This window comes from Pongo pygmaeus, chromosome 10 (assembly GCF_028885625.2).
Source record: "Pongo pygmaeus isolate AG05252 chromosome 10, NHGRI_mPonPyg2-v2.0_pri, whole genome shotgun sequence".
In the NCBI taxonomy this organism is placed as follows: Eukaryota; Metazoa; Chordata; class Mammalia; order Primates; family Hominidae; genus Pongo; species Pongo pygmaeus.
Genome location: NC_072383.2, coordinates 105501357 through 105520547, shown reverse-complemented (window position 1 = coordinate 105520547; position 19191 = coordinate 105501357). Strand labels below are relative to the sequence as shown.

Sequence of the window (19191 nt, the reverse complement as noted above, 5' to 3'; positions counted from 1 at the left end):
AAATTATTTTAATCATGTAAATATTTGCCTGTAACAGTTTGTAGCCAGCTTCTTGGAGGCTTTCAAAAGACATGAGACATGAAAAGCTAAGTAGAACTTAAGTCTAAATGGGGGTGTGGAGGGAAAACAAAAACAAATGAAAAAGTGGTAAATTATAAGATGCTGCCTCCATGTGCAATATGAGAAAAGGGAGAGATTATTGAGAGCTGAAAGGACTAGAGAGACTTTCTTGAAAGGTGACAGGATTGAGTAGCATTTGGGTAGTGAGATGAAGAAAAAAAAACGTTTTAGACCTGGAAATGGGAAATTGTGAAAAGACACGACTTGGGCTATGCTATTAATATTAAACATTTCTCCTCTCAGGTTTCTGCCCCATTTGAAAGGACTTAAATGCTTCTAAAGCATATACTTTTATGCCTTACACCTATCCTGTCTGTAGGCTTTTATAGTACCTTACAAGGCACGTCAAAGGGCAAAATTCTTTGACTTTTCTTAGTTTTTTGTTTGTTTGTTTTTGTTTGTTTTTTTAATGACTGTGGAACATTCTTAATCTCTGCAACACAAATTGCATTTTTCTCTGCTCATCTTTGTATTTGTGTGTGTGTGCACATGTGCTCAGGAAAGGAATAAACTATACATAGAAGTCTTACTTTTGTTCTTATAATAAAACAGACTGTAATATGTTTACTACTGTAGCAATATGTTTTAGTTTTTATTTAACTTTTAGGGTTTTTTTATTGTAAAATATCAGTTCATCGGCATTATTAGTCATTAGGGAAATGCAAATTAAAACAACTGTGGGATAGTACTTCATACTCACTTATGGTGAGCAACTGCCACCGATTGCCTGGGATTGAAGTTAATTAAAATGAAAGTTAAGTGCACAATCTAGTTCAGGCCATAAGATGTTGACCTATCCACCTGCCCATGGATAGGTCCAGAATGCTCATATTTTTCCTAACCTGGACACACTGACGGAAATGTTTCCCTAAAACATACTTCTCTGTTCTAGCCAACATATTCTCCTATAATAGTGTTTGTTTTTAGAAGGGTTGATATGATTGCTTAGGCTAGGTAACTGCCACATAGTCTGTGTCTTCTGCTTGTTGTAGATTTGAATTGTTTAACTCATCGGCAGGCCCTTATTCCCTTATCCTCAAGGAAATATGTTTGGAGGGGCTCTGAAGGAAAAGCGTGGGAAAAGGGACAAGAGTGAGGGAAAAATGTCTGTCTCATTCTTGCCCCTATGTTTTACCTTCATGGTCAAGTTTCAAATTGTCATCTAGTAAGGAAATGTTTTTTAAAAAATGATCATCAGTGATTTTGCCTTTGAACTGTCAACACTTCTGTGAGCCTAAATTTAAGTTTTCCTGATTTGACCATGTGATTTTTGGTTCATAGGAAGATTGAAATTTAGTCTTAAAAGCATATAAATGACCTTAAGTACAAGCACTAAAAGTCGGATTTGTAGTCTTAATAATATATACATCTTACATTTGATTTTAATTAATTTTACTGTGTTTTAAATACTAACAGGTTGCTCTCAAGGGAGTGGTATTTTACACTATGCTCATGGCGACAGTCAGCAAACTCACCTGTTGAAGCAAGGTAAGAATGAAGCATTGGAGCATACTGTTCTTTTTCCTTTTCCTATCTTAAACATACATTTTTTAAATGTGCAGGAAGAAGCTCCATGGGCACTGGTCTCAGTGGTGGGAAACGTGCTAGTCAGGAAGAGGACACACAGAGTATTGGTCCTAAAGTCCAGAGACAGAGCACTAATTAGGTAAATATTTTAGAGCTTTGTTTCTTGCTTTAGATGAGTATATAATTAACGTAAATTAAGATAATTTCAAAAATGGAGCAAATCTCTATTTTCAGAGCAGAAAGTCTTGAGGCATTAATTTTTAAGCAATTTTTACAAAATCAGTTAATTTTTGGTCAAGAGACATGCATCTGTACCAGAGAAATTGTTGCACCAGTTTTATATTCATCTGAACCAATGCTCTTTAAATTAGAGATGTTTATGATTTTGTGGTCAAGTTTTTTCTTAGAAAAAGACAACTTTTTTATTTCCTTTCTACGTAACTATGAGTCTAAAACAGTTAAAGTGGCCTCTTTATTTTAGTGACATTAATATAATCTTTTTATGAACTTTCCCCCAAATTTTTGCCTCTTAAATGTTTATAAATTTCTTTTATCTGTTGTGATGCTTCTAAAATCTAAATTCTTTCCAATTTGGGAATAGGTTAAAATTTTTTAAAATGCTGGCCCTTATTAGAAGTATCACAAAGCCTTTCCTGCATTCAATTTAATTGGATTTGGGATGTCATTTTGTAATTTAAATTAATATGAAAAGTATTTATACGTTGGATTTGCCAGTTTTTAAAAATTTTCTGTTTCTTCAATTTCTAACACTGTTTACATTTTTTATTGCTTAGTTTTTTTATGTCAACCTAATTAGACTATAAGTATCTTGAAGATAAGGTCAATAAACACTCATCACATTTTTGTCATTGAATTATTTGCAATCAAGCTTTACCTAGTTTTTTTTTCCCCTTAAATCACAGAAAACATTCAGGAGGAATACTGTTGCAGCTGAAATTGGTGGGGAGTTCAATACTTTTCAATTAAGTTATTTAAAAATATTCTTCATTGATGGAAAGCAGTTACATATTGAAATATGTTGTTTCTAATGACATTTCTGTGGTTTTTAACTTTTTAATGAATTTCACAGAGGACAATTGGTAATTTGTATATAAAGAACTTGGCAAGAGAATTTGCTTAATGTAAATATAAACAGTCACAATTAGTATAGACCCATCGATATATTTTTGATAATTTTTCATGTATGGTAAAGTTAAAATGACAAATTGATATTCTGATATAAAACTCAAAGTTTTGAAGTCAGTGGGAAAAAAGGAGGTTTTTAGACTTTCTTAAAAGACTTTGTTAAAATTTTAGGACAGAATTTTCTTGACGTTGTTTGATCTAACTTTGCACTCTTTGATAATAATGTTTTAGATAATGTGCATAATCCAAATTGGTATTGTAGCCTCTGTTAACACAGACAGTATATGTTTTAAACTTTGATGTAAACCTTTTTAGACCTAAACTTGTTGAAGTATCATGTGTTAAGTTCTCTTTGTCTCTGTTTCTTTGTTCATTTATTACTAAAATGACCTTGTTATTAAAGTATATGCAAATATGAAATCTTGTGTACGTGGTTTTTTTTTTTTCTTTTTTGGTAAGAGAGAGTATTGCTGTATGATATATGATTACAAATTACAAAGAGATTCTATAAACCACATCATCATTTTGAAGGAACAGCTACCATATGTTTAGTTAAACAGTGTTTTTCAAAATTATATGCAAGAAAGAGGTAAAACTAAAGGGACTTTTTTCAAGTAATGGCATTTGTAACCATAAATCAGGCAGTATGGGCTAGCAATCAATAGAGTGAGCTCTAGAACCAAATGCCCAGTTCTGCCGTTCATTAGCTTTGAGGTCTTGAGCAAGTTTAACCTTCTGTGTCTTCTTTCTTCTTATCTATAAAATAGGAATGAGGGTAGTATCTGCTTTATAGTTCAGTTCCATGTAAAATACTTATGAGCTGGCATGTTAGGGTACTCAATGTTAGCCACAGGGCTGCCATGCTGTGTCACCCCCTGGCGTGTACAATGCACAGTCTGCATAGCTGTATGCCACAGCTCTGGTTAGTTGCCATTATTTTTATTACTATTGTTATTATCCCTTTAATGTTCTCTAGTAGGTTAGTTCTTGCCATTCTGAATTATAACCAGTGGCTTTTCATTTTCCCATCATTAATCGTGATAGATATTTAGTATGATAATTTAAAGATAACTGAAGATAAAGTTGAGTAAAAATACAGAATAACATTTTAGATGATATGCATTTTTTAAAATATCCTGGATAGTGAATTAACAATGATCAGTAATTCCATTACTGAGGCTAGGTGTGGTGGTTCACGCCTATAATCCCAGCACTTTTGGAGGCTGAGGTGGGAAGATCACTGAAGCCCAGGAGGTCAAGGCTGCAGTGAGCTATGATTGTGCCACTGTACTCCAGCCTGGGTGGACAGAGCAAGACCTCATCTGAGCTGGGTATGGTGGCTCATTGCCTGTAATCCCAGCACTTTGTGGGGTTGAGGCGGGAGGATCACTTAAAGCCAAGAGTTTGAGACCAGCCCTGGAGACTTAGCAAGACCCCATCTCTATTTTTAAAAAATCAATATAAAAATAAAAAGTAAAAAGTAAAGAAGACCAGGCATGGTGGTTCATGCCTATAATCCTAGTACTTTGGGAAACTGAAGCAGGAGAATCACTTGAGGCGTGAACCCGGGAGGCGGAGTTTGCGATGAGCTGAGATCGCACCACTGCACTCCAGCCTGGGTGACAGAGCGAGACTCCATCTCAAAAAAAAAAAAAAAAAAAAAAAAAAGATTAGCCTGAACAACATCTTGGGACCCCATCTCTACAAAAGGAAACAACAAAAATATTAGCCAGGTGTGGTGGTGTGCACCTATGTTCCCAGCTACTTGGGAGGCTGAGGTGGGAGGATGGCTTGATCTGGGGGGTTTGAGACTGCAGTGAACTATGATTGCACCACTGCACTCCAACCTGGATGACAGGGTGAGACCTTGTCTCGGGGATGTGGGGGTGGGTGGGAAATTTCATTACTGAGAAAAAGAATAAGAAAAAATCCTGTGCTTTATCGTTCTTTTTTCACCACTGTTAAGTAATATTTTAATTGTTTTTTATGGTAAGTGTACCTCACATCCTACTCTTTGGACCTGGTTGTACAGTGCAGAGTTGAGAAATTCATAGACCTGAGATTTACCATCACCGTACAAGAGGTCATAGATTTCAGTTTTCTTGTTGTTTTGAGACAAAATCTCACTCTGTCGCCCAGGCTGGAGTGCAGTAGCATGATCTCGGCTCACTGCGGCCTCTGCCTCCTGGGTTCAAGTGATTCTCCTGCCTCAGCCTCCCAAGTAGCTGGGACTACAGGCGCGTGTCATCACGCCCGGCTAATTTTTTGTATTTTTTAGTAGAGAGGGTTTCACCGTTAGCCAGAATGGTCGCGATTTCCTGACCTCGTGATCCGCTGGCCTTGGCCTCCCAAAGTGCTGGGATTACAGGCATGAGCCACCGCGCGCGGCCAAAGATTCAGTTTTAATGTGAATAAATAAACATTTCAGTAAAAGAACACTATCTCAGCATAAGCACTGGTATGCTATTTATAAATGTAAGAGGATTTTTTTTTTATTAGGGAGTTTTTTGGAAAGCTTTTTCAGTTTGGTGTAAACAGTGGTCAAAATGAATCACTGAAAGGGAAAGAAAAGGCATCAATCATCATGCTCTACTTGAGCAGATACATGATGTTCGAATCAGTATTCTCCCCCTAACTAGAAATCCTACTTGTGGTTGAGGGATTTAAGACATTTTACTCATTCAAATACTTCTTCAATTCTTATTGCCAAAAACTGTACTGACAACTTGGGAAAATTATATTGAGAGAACCAGGGTTTTGAATGAACTGTACAAAGTCCTTATGTTTTTCATATTTGCTTAAAATAAATTAGTAAATTTGAGATATAAAAGACTATCAATATTTTTAATGCATCCCTTACATACTAGAAATTTCAGGATCTTCTCACAATTCAAATGTGTTTGTAATTTTCTTGTACATAATATGCATAATTGTAAGTTATTTTCCCCTTTTCTTCATTCAAGGCTTTTTTTCTGATTATATGGTCCTAGAAATGCACTGTTTAAATATTTGGGCTGGAAAAAACTTTGAGTAGCATTTATTTAATACAGTTGGCATAGCTGATTTGTCACTTTCAAGTTTTGTTTACAATGCACGGGGTCATATGTATTGTAATTCGTTACACAATTACTTGGAGCCCTAATACAAGCTTCCAGCACCCTGGTGCACATTTCTGCTCCCTCCTTCCTGACCAGTGATGGCAGCTTGCAGTTCCAAGTCCTGAGTTTACATTCCTTAACTTCCTTTTCTGTATCCTAATTTCCTTTTCCTAAGTGCAGATGACACACTTTGGTTAGTCTGGACCCCAAATCATTTTATTTCAGGAAAAAGTGTGCAATAAATCTATGCATAATAGAGTTTTTATATTCGGATAACTCAGGAGTTGCTGGACAAACACCTCCCAGCTGTACACATGAGTTGCTCAGATCGTTCTAGAATATCCTAGAGATCAGAGGTGGGTGATCTTGAGGAGCCAGGATTCTTGCTGCTACTCTGTGGAGTTAAATGCATGGGTGAGCTCCTCTCAATAAAGCCTGTTGAGCCTAAACTGCATAGTGAGACTAGACTGAAAGATTTGGTTAACATTTCCTGAGTTCCTACTGTGTGCCGAGCATTGTTTACAGAAAAAATCAGTAGCCTCAAGGAATTCACTCCACAGGGTGCGAGGGCAGTCTAAGTATGCCAGTGCCACCGATTATGGCAGAACTGTGCACAGTGTGCTACGAGCACCTGACAGCAGACACCTCCAGCTGGGAAAACCAGTTTTCGTGACTCCAACTCCACACAAACAGAGTTTGTGTGGCCCAGCTCAGGGCACCCTGTCCTCGATAACACTTAACTAGGTGTGATTAGTCACGTTATTAGTTGTTGATATCTCTGCCCTCTACTAGAATGTAAGCTCCATAAGGACAGGGAATGTGTTTTATTCCCCCTCTTATCTTCTCATTGCTGTCTCAATATGCTTGGCACTTAACAGGCCTGCCATAAATACTTGTTTTTTTTGGATGGATAAATGTGAAAGTAGACATTCAGCCTGGCTTTAAGGAGAAATTAACGTGTTTAGTGTATGAGGTTGGGCATCACCAGTAATAATTAGAATGGAAACCACTTGGCAGTTTATCAGAAAAGGGGAGTATTTAGGTGAAGGTGGCAAGGAGGGGGAGAAAGGAGAATGGCTTTTAAAGACAGTCGCTAACTGCTGGGGTAGGGTGGGGGCGGGGAAGAGTTTAAACGTTTCAAAGAACTTTGGGGATTTTTTAAACATTTCTTTTGTAAGTTGGTTCTTTACCTAACTGAATTATTTTGGGAACAGTGATTTGGCTCTATCTTAAAGATATAGCGGTTTCTGTTACTTCTTTTTTTCTTACATTTTCTAAGCGTCAAAGCCACTGGAACTCCGCTTTCTAAAATGCTGGGAAGGAAAGGGTGTGAAAATGCTAGATGCCTCCGCCAGCACAGGCTCGGTTGCCTGGAAAGCCGATTCCCACTCCGACTCGCCCTCGTGGTGCGGGGAGGGACGCGTAGTTGTGTCCCGCGCTCTGACTGGCTGCGTTGGGACGCGGGGGCGTGTTTTTGGGGGGGCGGGGGGGGGGTGGTCATCTCCCGAGCCCTGATTGGCCATGGGCGAAGGGACTGGTGGCCTGGTTGGCGCTGCCGAGAACTGTCGGGAGCTTCTTGGGACCGAGGACCGAAACCCCAGCTCCAGGCCTCAGGGGGACTGCGGACTGTGTGGAGGCTGGCCGGAGAGAGAGGGAAGGACGGGGTCTGGCCCCCGGGACTCCCCGTGCCTTGCTTGGAGCTGACGCCGACGGGTGAGTCGCCCTCTTCCTCTGCTCCTGGGCGTGTTCCTCACCAGCGGCGCCGCAGCGGTCAGGGCCCGCAAAACCCCACGCCTTGCCAGACGCTCAGCTCAGCCTGCCGGGTTTCTCTGGAAAAGTGGAGGCCCCACAGTGAATGTGCGGCCTTTTGATCGGTCCTGGAGATCTTACGTGGACCCTCGTTTTTCCTTGCTTATAAACGTTGGTCAATTTCAAACTGGCAGCAGGGCATACGTGTTACGAAAGAAGAACTTTATTGAAACCAGTGGTGGTGTAGAGAAGACCATGCTAACCATAACTGTGTGTATTACAGAAGTGAATTTCACTCCCCAAAAATGCTTAAGAAACAAGCATCCTAGAACAGCCCACATTGTGATTTAACAAACATTTACCAAAAGCATTACTATATGTGGGGGCACAGGGCTAAGAGCAGGCAGGACTCTGGAGCCAAGCTGTGGGGTTTGAGTCCAAATTCTGCCGGTTTTTTTTTTTGTTTTTTTTTTAGCTAAGCAACCTTGGGCAAGTTCCTTTACCTGCGTCTGTTTCCTCATTTTAAAATGAGTTGTTGTGATGATTTAATGATTTACTATATGTGAAGAGTTTTCTTCATATTCTAAGTGATTTGTGGTATTAACTCGTTTGATCTTTGCAGTCACCCAGGAGATAGTATCACCATTTTCCTGATGCCAAACTGAGGCTCAGAGAGGTGAAGTAACTTCCTCAAGTCACAACACAACTGTTGTCCAGGAATCAGGCAGTCTGGCTCTGGTAACCCAGTTTTACCCACTGCATTAATTTACCGCATCCACTTGTTCACTCAGTTTCACCTGACAAATACTAATTTTGTCTCTCTGTGGAACAAGTTCTTTGCTGGGTGCAGGGAATAAAGCAGAACACCGTTCAGTTCCTGCCTTCCCAACGCTTGTAAATCTAGTGCAAGTTATTCATGGCCGGGCTGCAGGGTGTCCATGAATCCTGCTAAAATCATTTGCTAAATGTTGTGAGTGTGGGTCTTTTCTTTTGGAAAGAGAGTCTGTGACTGTCAGGTTCTGAGTTGATCTGTGATCCAAACAGAGGTATGAAGAAGTGTTGTTTTAGCAGACCTGTGCCTAGTATGCCTGATACACAGCTTGAACTTCAAACAAACAGCAACAAAATTCCTACTGGTTGGAAGAATGAAGAACTCGTAAGAGCATAATAAGTGCTGCAGTAAGGTCCAGAGCAGGATGCTGTGGAAGAGCAAACAGAAGGCCACCTGCCCAGGAATGCCTCCTAGAGGCAGTGAAGGCAGCTGGGTGAAGGATAGGGAAGCAGTTCATTGGAACACTGTGGTGACCAGTCTCTATCCATGTAGAGTGTTGAGACAGAAACAACACATGAACAGCTGCAGCTGTTGTACCACTTGTGCACAAGTGTAAAAGTCCATGGTGCCATGAAATCCTATAATGGGGACAGGAGGCTTCATGGATTCATGAAGGTTAGAAAAGTTTCCTTGAGAAAGTGACACTTAGGCCTAAGAGTTGGAGCATTTTGGGCATGGAATCTGGCCCACAGTCTTCAAAGACCACATGGTAGAAACCAGTAGAGCACCAGGGACTGACAGGAAGCAAATGCAGCTGGTGCAGGAGAGGGAAATGGGAATTAGGGTGGTGGCAGAGCCCAAAGAGGCCTTGTAGGCCATGGTAAGGCATTTCTATGTTTTATTTTATTTTGTCTTTATCCTAAAATGCCATTGGCAAGTTTATTGCAGGGAGCTGACAAGATCACATTTTGAGAAGAAGTTGGAAAGAATCCCAAGTGGATGAACTCAATATCTGGATGAGGACAAGATCTGTGGGGAGAGACTGTAAAGTAAGAAGAAGAGAGGTCTAGAACCAAGCCTTGAAGGTGAGCTTGCACGGGAGACAGATAGAGGGTGGTGAGAAGTATAGAAAGGGAGAAGAACCAAAAAAGTTGAGTGTCCAGGAAGTCAAATGAGAGAATATTTCAAGGAGAAAGTGGTCAACTCTGCTAAAAGCTGCAGAAGTCAAAAGAGATAAGGAAGGCTGGGTGTGGTGGCTCATGGCTTGTGTTAGTCCTTTTTCATGCTGTGATAAAGACATAGCCAAGACTGGGCAATTTACAAAAGCAAGAGGTTTAATGGACTTACAGTGCCACATGGTTGGGGAGACCTCACAATCATGGCAGAAGGTGAAAGGCACATCTCACATCGTGGCAGACAAGAAAAGAGTGAGAGCCAAGCGAAAGGGGTTTCCCCTTATAAAACCATCAGATCTCATGAGACTTATTCACTACCATGAGAACAGTATGGGGGAAACCACCCCTATGATTTAATTATCTCCCACTGGGTTCCTCCCACAACACAGGGGAATTATGGGAGCTACAATTCAAGATGAGATTTGGGTGGGGACACAGCCAAACCATATCACGCCTGTAATCTCAACACTTTGGGATGCCAAGGTGGGCAGATCGCTTGAGCTCAGGAGTTCAAGAGCAGCCTGGAAACGTGGTGAAACCCCTTCTCTACAAAAAAAGAGATAAGAATGAAAACTACTTATTGGCTGTAACCACAGGGAAGTTATCTTTATTGCAAGCTATATAAGTAGAAGAGGAAATGGAGAGAAAGAAGGATCTGCAAGAATTAGCTGAGGGGAAGAGAGTGATAGGGTTTGGGCAGGGAAAAGAAGAGCAGTGGAGAGAGATAGGGTTTGGGCAAGGAGAGGAAGAGCAGTGGAGTGATGGCTGGAGCATCAGAGGAGGATATACCTGAAGGAGCGAACACTCGAGAAAGGGCTTGAGAGTTCTCAGGCCAGAGAGGCTGAGCTCAGCACAGGAGCAGGAATGACCCTGGATAATGAAAGCTGTGACTGGATAATGAAAGCTATGAAGGGGAGCTAGTGATAGGTTTATGTCTGCTGAGAGGAGCTGCTCTCCTTTCTTTGTACAGATAGGAGGCAAGGGCACTGGTTGTGAGTGAAGGTGGGTATGGAGGTAGGCGGGAGGCCAGAGGTCTGAGTTGAGAAGATTTGAGATAGTTGGTGGGAAGTGTGGAAGAGTGAGTCAACCAGAGCTTGTTTGAGGATGGTCTGGCAGGGGGAGCCAAGTATGCAGCAAAGACCAGAAATGAGCCTCTTGGCCCCTTTGGGGAACTGCAAAGTAGGGGGATGAGGATGGAGGCAAATTAGAGACAAAAGCTACATTTAACATATGATAAAGGAGGCATCATAAGTCATGGGGAAGGAAAGGATTGTTCAGAAAATGGTACTTGGAGAGAAGTAAACTATTGATAAAATCTATTTAGATTCTCAGCTCACACCCAGAAATTTCAAATGAACTTGAGGAGCTAAGTTTTAAAATTCAAACAAAAATATGGGAGGAAATAATGGATGAATTTTTACTGATCATCTGGTACTTAAAAGCAGTAAGGATCATCAAGGAAAACTTCCCTGACCTTCCTTTGACCACGTGAAATTAACTGCTTTGTTCTAACAGATACTGTAATATGAACTTTGATAACATTATGCTAAATGAAAGAAGCCAGACACAAAAGACAAATATTATACGACCCCACATATAAGAAGTACCTAGAATAGGCAAATTCATAGAGACAGAAAGTAAAATAGAGGTAACTGGCATCTGGAGGGAAGAGGGTGTGGAGAGTTATTGTTTAATGGGCACAGAGACAGTTGGTGTTTGGGATAGCGCTCATGGTGGTACAACATTGTGACTGTACTTTAAGCCACTGAATGGTACACTTGAAAGTGGTTTAAATGGTAAATTTTTTGTTATTTATATCTTACTACAATTAAAAAAGGGGCTACTTTGGTATGCTAAACTATACCATCAACAACTGAAAATGAGCTGAAGAAAATATTTTCAAAAATGAGATTATATTTCTTAATTCATAGAGTTTATACAAGTCAATTTTTAAAAAGCAGAACGATTGCAGTTTTACAAGTCAGGAATGGTTGATTCACAAAAGGAAATAAAGGTGAACAAAATAGTTTAATTATGAAAACATCACCCTTATAAATAATAAAAAGAAGTTAAATTAGTGTTGTATCATTTTTCACATATCAAAATAAAAACTGATGAGAGAATCACTCATACTGCCTGTGAGAATGTCAACTGAGATAGTTTTTCCTGACAGGAAATTTAGCAACTTTGCTTTCCCAGTGTTCACGTATCTCCTCTTCAGTTAGGAAATCTATTTCTAGGAATTCATCCTAAAGGAAAAGCATATGAGATGTGGACATTTATTCAGCATATAGCAAAAATTACAAATAGCCTAAATGCTCAATATAAGGAATGAATTACAAAATAACAGTATATCCATCCCATATACCAAGCACTCAGATGTTTACAGAGCATTTTTAATACCACAGTTAGATACTTACTGTGAATAAAATAGAAGCAGAAAGATAAATTAGATACATATATATGTATTATGTGTTCATTACATAGGAGTCACAACATTCACACTTTTCACTTTCATAGTCAGCTGTGTTTGCTCATCAGAGACTAAGCAAGGCAGATTAACTGGTAAAGACTCACCTGAACACGTCATAGTTCATAGCCAACTGCTTCATCTGTGTGGTGTCTGCATAAGAGATTTTCAAGAAAAATTCTGAGTCTTTGTAATTTTCACTTTGTAGGCTGAATTCAGAACCTAAGTACCATGTGTAGGGAAGGTAACACACAGGAGACCAGTAATACACTATCTTTCAGCAAGTCCAGCACAGCCAGGAGTTCCTCGGGTTTGGAACAGATCCTGTTCTCTGGCTAAGCACTAGATGCTGCAGTTGGCTTGGTTGGGGGTTACATTATACAGAATGACAGATCATTAAACATTAGAAGGACATCGACCATGGCAAGGCACATCCACTGACAGAGGCTCCTGCACAGTGAGGCTAAGGGAACAGCAGCTGTCTGCATTTCCTGCTTACTCCAGGCTGAACTGTGATGTGTTCAGGTCACACATCATCATGTATGCCAAAATATGAACAGTTATCTTCAGTGGTGGGGATTGTGAAAGACTTTTTCCATTTCTTTATACTTTCCAGAAGTTGGCAACTTTTCCACATTGAATGTGCATAGCTTTTATAAGCAGTTATTTTGGGAAACAGAAGCATTTAAAATCCATTTTTTAGGCCAGGCGTGGTGGCTTACACCTGTAATCCCAACATTTTGGGAGGCCGAGGCGGGTGGACTGCTTGAGCTCAGGAGTTCCAGACCAGCCTGGGCAACATGGCAAAACCCTGTCTCTACAAAAAGTACAAAAATTAGCCAGGTGTGGTGGCTCATGGCTGTAGTCCCAGCTACTCAGGAGGCTGAGGCTGGAGAATCACTTGAGCCCGGGAAGCAGAAGTTGCAGTGAGCCAAGATCACACCACTGTACTCCGTCCAGCCTGGGTGACAGAGTGAGACCCTGTCTCTTAAATAAATAAATGCATACATACATACATACATAAATTTTTTGGTTTTCAGTTCTCTTTGTAAATAATCTATTTCTGTCTAAAATACAATTTAAAGTCATACTACTACAAGACTTTTAGCTCCAGAAATTTTACTCTGTACCAGGCATTGTGCAAAGTATTTGACATGCATTTTAACCCTTACAGTTTTCCTGTAAGGCTTAGATTCTGTTCTTTCCATTTCACAGATTGCTGCTGGTAATACTCATTGACTAGTTAGTGTGAAGCGCTGTTCTAATCACTGCTGTCTTGTTTTATCTGAGGCTAACTTACCCAAGGGTGCCCTATAAGCTGGAGCCAGGATTGGGTGTGGGTGGTTGGCAGCAGCCCACCCTCCTCCCCCACATGTGGTACAGAGGTGCAGCCTGAGCTTGTGGGGTCTCACAACAGGGAGTGGGGAGTGGGATCCCAGCCCCGATCTGCCTGTGCTTCATCGTGCTGCGCCTCCTCCTTCCTGTTAAAGTTGATGGCCTTCTTAGAAAGTTTTTAAAATAATATTTTCATCTTGGCTAACAGTATTAGGAATTATCTGAAGAAAATTCTAGTTGAACCACTAAGAGTAAAACAAGCTATGCCTACAATTATTTTAGTCTCCATAGGCGCTCACAGTGAGCTAAACCAAAATGGGAAACCAAAATGGAAAGGGTGTTACATAACTTTCCTAACAGAATAATCATTTATTTGGATTAGTTAAGACAGGGCTGAAAGTGAAGAGTCCCCAGCATACATGGCAAGGGCGTTTAAATTAGAGTCAGGGATGGAAATGGCTGCTTTCTTCTTTTCTTTCAGACCTATAAAGAGTGACGGAAGGCTGCCAACAGGCTAAATTGACCCATACTACACACTTTTGTGGCAAGGCTGAGACACTTACAACACTCTCAGGTACTAAAACAAACCAGATGTATTTTCATTACCAGAGACAAAAGGAATAGTGGTGAAGGAGTTCATTATACCACTTTTGACATATTGACCATTTTGAATTAAAGGCTCCTGAAAAATAGCAGGTGTAAGATCTTTCTGTTTCTTAAAAGCAGATAAAATTCCCATGTGAAAGACAGCCTCCCTATACCAAAAGGAGTAACATCCTTAACCTCAAGGATGAGAAATTGATACCAAAAGATTTCTGCACAGTCTTTGTTAAAATAACTTATCTTTTAGACCTCCCCATGTAATTCAGTTGCTTCTTCATAGCTTTCTATTTTTTGTCCAACTCAGTACATAAATAACTGACTCTAACTGCTTCTTTGGGTCTTTGATTCCTTATGAAGGCTCCCATGCCATGTGAACTTGTATTAAAGTTTATGGCCAGGGGTGGGGGCCCACGCCTACAATCCCAGCACTTTGGGAGGCCGAGATGGGCAGATCACGAGGTCAAGAGATCGAGACCATCCTGGCCAACATGGTGAAACCTCATCTCTACTAAAAATACAAAAATTAGCTGGGCATGGTGGCGCACACCTGTAGTCCCGGCTACTCGGGAGGCTGAGGCAGGAGAATCACTTGAACTCGGGAGGTGGAGGTTGCAGTGAGCCGAGATCGCGCCACTGCATTCCAGCCTGGCAACAGAGAGAGACTGTCTCAAAATAAATAAAGTTAAAAAAAATAAAGTTTATGTTTTTCTCCTGTTAATATATCTTATGTCTAATTCTCGGGTCCTGTCACGACCCGAAGAAGATGGAGGTGTTTTGCTGCCCCTACAGAGGCAAAGACTGTTAATGTGTCAGACACAGTATAGCCATCTCAAGATACCTACAGATGTCAAGTGGATAGCTGATTACACTGTTCTGAAAGTACAGTCACCATTCCACAGCTGACCTGATTTCCCATGGCACCACGGGAACAGTTATGTGGCATTTTTTCATTTTACCCAGCTAGGGATTACGGGTGCCTGCCACCACACCCAGCTAATTTTTGTATTTTTAGTAGAGATGGGGTTTCACCATGTTGGCCAAGCTGGTCTCGAACTCCTGGCCTCAGGTGATCCGCCCGCCTTAGCCTCCCAAAGTGCAGGAATTACAACTTATTCTAATTCTGGTTTTATAAAAGGGAGTTTTGTTCATATAATTCTAAAAAAAAAATCCATTTATTAACTCATTTAAAATAAAATAATTGGCCCACTTTGGGTGATAGTTATTCAGCAAAATATTTACTCTAATGTATAAAATTAGAGATGACCCTTCCCCTCTTCCCCTTTAAGTATCTGCTTCAGCTAAACATCAACTTAATAATGTAAAACATTTCAAAAAACCATGTTTGTGTGTGTGTGCATAATACAGGCCTCCTAAAAGAAAAGATAAACAGTTGTGGAAAAGGGAATTTGTATGAAAATAACATTTGAGGTCTGTGAACCTTCGAACTCTTTAGTCTTGCTGCTCTTCTGTAAAATGGAAGTAACTCAACAGTGTATTTACGAAGTATAAGATGTCGAAGTTGTGGAGAAGTGTATTACAATTCAATTATTTAGGAGGTTTTTTTTTTTTTTTTTTAAGAGTTTCACTCTTGTTGCCCAGTCTGGAGTGCAATGGCACAATCTCAGCTCACTGCAACCTTGGGCTTCCGGGTTCAAGCAATCCTTATTTAGGAAGATTTTTCAAAATATTCCACATGAGTAGTTTTCTTGTCTAATTTAAATCCACTTTATTTCCAGACTTCAACAGCTCAAATTTGTAAGTGTATGTGTTCTGGAAAGTCAACACCCTTATACTAAAAACCTTTATTTTCTTTGTTACAGATAGAATGAGTCCATTTAAGTCCCAGGACAGTGGAAACTAGCTAGTGGATTGCAGCCATGTTGTGGAAGCTGCTGCTGAGATCCCAGTCCTGCAGGCTGTGTTCTTTCAGAAAGATGCGATCACCTCCAAAATACAGACCTTTCTTAGCATGCTTCACCTATACAACTGATAGACAGTCGAGCAAAGAAAATACAAGAACAGTGGAAAAGCTCTATAAATGTTCAGTTGACATCAGAAAAATTCGTAGATTAAAAGGATGGGTACTTTTAGAGGATGAAACCTATGTTGAAGAAATTGCGAATATTTTACAAGAACTAGGTGCCGATGAGACTGCTGTAGCCAATATTTTGGAACGCTGCCCGGAAGCAATTGTCTGTCGTCCAACCGCTGTTAACACCCAGAGAAAACTCTGGCAGTTGGTCTGCAAAAATGAGGAAGAGTTAATTAAGTTAATAGAGCAGTTTCCAGAATCTTTCTTTACTATTAAAGACCAAGAGAACCAGAAGCTGAATGTTCAGTTCTTTCAAGAGTTGGGACTAAAAAATGTGGTCATTAGCAGACTTCTGACAGCTGCATCTAATGTTTTTCATAATCCTGTTGAGAAGAATAAGCAAATGGTAAGAATTCTCCAAGAGAGTTATCTAAATGTAGGTGGCTCTGAGGCCAACATGAAAGTTTGGCTACTAAAATTGTTAAGCCAAAACCCATTTATTTTGTTAAATTCTCCCACAGCTATAAAGGAAACACTAGAATTTCTCCAGGAGCAAGGTTTCACAAGCTTTGAAATTCTCCAGCTTCTGTCCAAACTCAAAGGATTTCTTTTTCAACTTTGCCCAAGAAGTATACAGAATAGTATTTCATTCTCTAAAAATGCTTTTAAATGCACAGATCATGACCTGAAGCAATTAGTTTTGAAATGTCCTGCCCTTTTATATTATTCTGTTCCAGTTTTAGAAGAGAGAATGCAAGGATTATTGAGAGAAGGAATTTCCATAGCTCAGATAAGAGAGACGCCAATGGTTCTTGAATTAACACCACAGATAGTACAGTACAGGATAAGGAAACTGAATTCCTTAGGCTACAGAATAAAGGATGGACATCTAGCAAATCTAAATGGATCAAAAAAAGAGTTTGAAGCTAATTTTGGCAAAATTCAGGCCAAAAAAGTAAGGCCATTATTTAACCCTGTGGCACCATTAAATGTTGAAGAATGACATACTGACTGTTGTTGCTTCTTTCTAGCAGTGCAGGGTGAAACTAACTAGCAAAGACAAAAATTGAGGCAGTTTGTAGACACCAGTAATTTTAAGAACCTGCTTAGCTTCTGGGTTGTATTTAAGTTATCTCTAAATAGATAAATTCTGACTCATTTGCCATATTATAAAATATAAATCATATTTATTTTAATAAATAAAGTTGGTAACTTTTACCTTAAACCATTATTTCAAAAACTCATGTACTATTAAATGGCATATCAGTGTGATACTTTATAAGTGAATCACTTCTAAGAAATGGACAAGTGCTTCCTTAATTCAAGGTATGGATACATTTATATTCATACAGCACATTTCATCTTAGGAAGCAAATCCAGTCTTTCTCACTACTAGCCATGAAACATCACTCTACTGTGGTCTGAATTCTGTAGGTTAGTGTTACGTGAACTATTAGCAAACTTCTATACCTTTTTTTTTTTTTTGGAGAAAATTTCATCATGTGTTTGGAATAAATTACTGTCTTTGAGAATCAAGTATTACTCATCCAAAAAGAAGAGTTGGAGCCTACTTGTGTGGTCAGTTTGCTTAGAATTGACCATTATTATAACTCTTATAAAACACTATGTGGATTCATTACTTTCCTCATTTTACACATGAGGAAACTGAAGCTGAGAGAGGCCACTCAGCTGCCAAATGGCAGAGTCCAGATTTATTAACTGGGCTCTAACTTCTGTTTAAACCTTGTGAACTGGAAGGATTACTTATGAATTGGCATAAGAGAAGTCACCCCTACCTGACAGGCCAAAAGGAATAAGTACTAACAACAAATTCGGGGACATTTATGAAAACCTCTCTATAAAGTGTTCTAATTCAAAATTATCTAATTTATATACATTTGAAATAAATGGAGCTTTTTGGAAAACTTTCTGAAGATCCAGGTCTGCCTGTAAGGGAAAGTGGGTGATGGTTAGTACTAATTTTAGGGGTGGTGGTTCAAGTTTCCATTTCTGAACCTTGTTCCAAGATAAACATACCCAGATAAAGAACTGACTCACTTTCAGCTGTGAAGTCTGAACTTTGTAACAAATGTACAGCCAAACAATTGACTGACAACATCTGTGCATTATTTGTACATGGCTTAAGTATAATGAAAAAATTATGGAAGATGCAGGCAGTATCCTCACTCTTCACTCCTTCAGCAAATGTAAGTACCCTTACTATCCAAATCTGTTCACTTCCTATAGGGAGCTCTGTATATAGAAGTGCTTTACGATTCTAAAAGTACCATTGCTCACTCTTCTATGGATGAGGAGACTCAGGGTAAGTCACTTACCCAAGGTCATGCAGGAAGGTTTGTTCAAGAATAGCAGCCAGTACAGTTGGAGCAGGGTTGAGTGACTGGGAGAGTGGCACAAGAGGAAAGAGGCAGCACAGGTCCATCTAAGGAGCAGAATCTCATTTGAAGTGTGATGGGAAACCCTTGGAGAGTTTTCAGTTTACGCTTCTTGTCCTGACATAAAGTATCAGGGGCGCTCTTGCTCTTTCACTCTGAAGTGTCTCAGTTGGGAAGACATTATATGTGATATGGTTACCTTGGTAGTTAGATGTCAATTTTGAGATGCCTACTAGACATCCTAGCAGGGATATCAAACAGGCAAATGGCTAAGTCTGGAGTTGAGTTTCAGTCAGAACTGAAAATACATATTTGGGGATCATCTGCATATCTATGCTATTTAAAGCCATGGCTCTAGGTTAGACTGCCTGGGGGAAAACAAAGTGCAGATTTGGAGTAGGGTGGTTGGCCAAGCCTGGAAAAAGACTGGTCAAAGCAAGAAGTTGGTCACAGGAAGAAACAAGGACATGGTCAATAATAACGAAGCCACTGAGGGGGTCAACTAAGACATAGAGAAGTGACTAATGGGTTTAGCAAAAAGGAAATAATTGGTTCACACTATAGAGTGATTCTGGGCCAGGCACTGTGGCTCACGCCTGTAATCCCAACACTTTGGGAAGCCAAGCAGGAGAATGACTTGAGGCCAGGAGTTTGAGACCAGCCTGGGCAACATAGATCCTGTCTCTATAAAAATGTTTAAAAATTTTTTAAATCAGCCTGGTGTGGTGGCACACACCTCTAGTCCTAGCTACTTGGGAGGGTGAACGG

General features: G+C 39.9%; 2 protein-coding genes across 12 annotated transcripts in view; both read left to right on the top strand.

Annotated features, from left to right (window-relative positions):
• CRY1 (cryptochrome circadian regulator 1) overlaps positions 1 to 3213 on the top strand; it is a 102300-nt gene extending 99087 nt beyond the window's left edge. For 5 of the 7 annotated variants that reach the window (XM_054445091.2, XM_063646677.1, XM_054445090.2 and 2 more), the window contains 3 exons: positions 1537 to 1608; positions 1683 to 1786; positions 2571 to 3213. In XM_054445091.2, coding sequence (XP_054301066.1) covers positions 1537 to 1608; positions 1683 to 1786 — 176 coding nt within the window. In that variant the 3' untranslated portion in view covers positions 2571 to 3213. Of the gene's footprint in view, positions 1 to 1536 lie in introns of all 7 variants that reach the window. The other 2 variants (XM_054445092.2, XM_063646676.1) reach the window with 2 other exon arrangements.
• A 4177-nt stretch (positions 3214 to 7390) lies between these two features.
• Positions 7391 to 17252, top strand: MTERF2 (mitochondrial transcription termination factor 2). Of its 5 annotated transcripts, none has more exons than XM_054445080.2 (4): positions 7391 to 7604; positions 9361 to 9497; positions 13874 to 13966; positions 15816 to 17252. In XM_054445080.2, exon 4 carries the CDS (start codon positions 15873 to 15875, stop codon positions 17028 to 17030), a length of 1158 nt encoding a protein of 385 aa, XP_054301055.1. In that variant the 5' UTR covers positions 7391 to 7604; positions 9361 to 9497; positions 13874 to 13966; positions 15816 to 15872; the 3' UTR covers positions 17031 to 17252. The 5 variants fall into 5 exon arrangements, with proteins under 5 accessions (XP_054301055.1, XP_054301057.1, XP_054301060.1 ...); XM_054445082.2 differs by having other exon boundaries at positions 7400 to 7604; positions 9351 to 9497; XM_054445085.2 differs by lacking the exon at positions 13874 to 13966 and having other exon boundaries at positions 7405 to 7604.
• The last annotated feature ends 1939 nt before the right edge of the window (positions 17253 to 19191 follow it).

Excerpts from the sequence above, each read along its gene's own strand:
- MTERF2 (XM_054445080.2), top strand. The coding sequence starts at position 15,873 with ATGTTGTGGAAGCTGCTGCTGAGATCCCAGTCCTGCAGGCTGTGTTCT.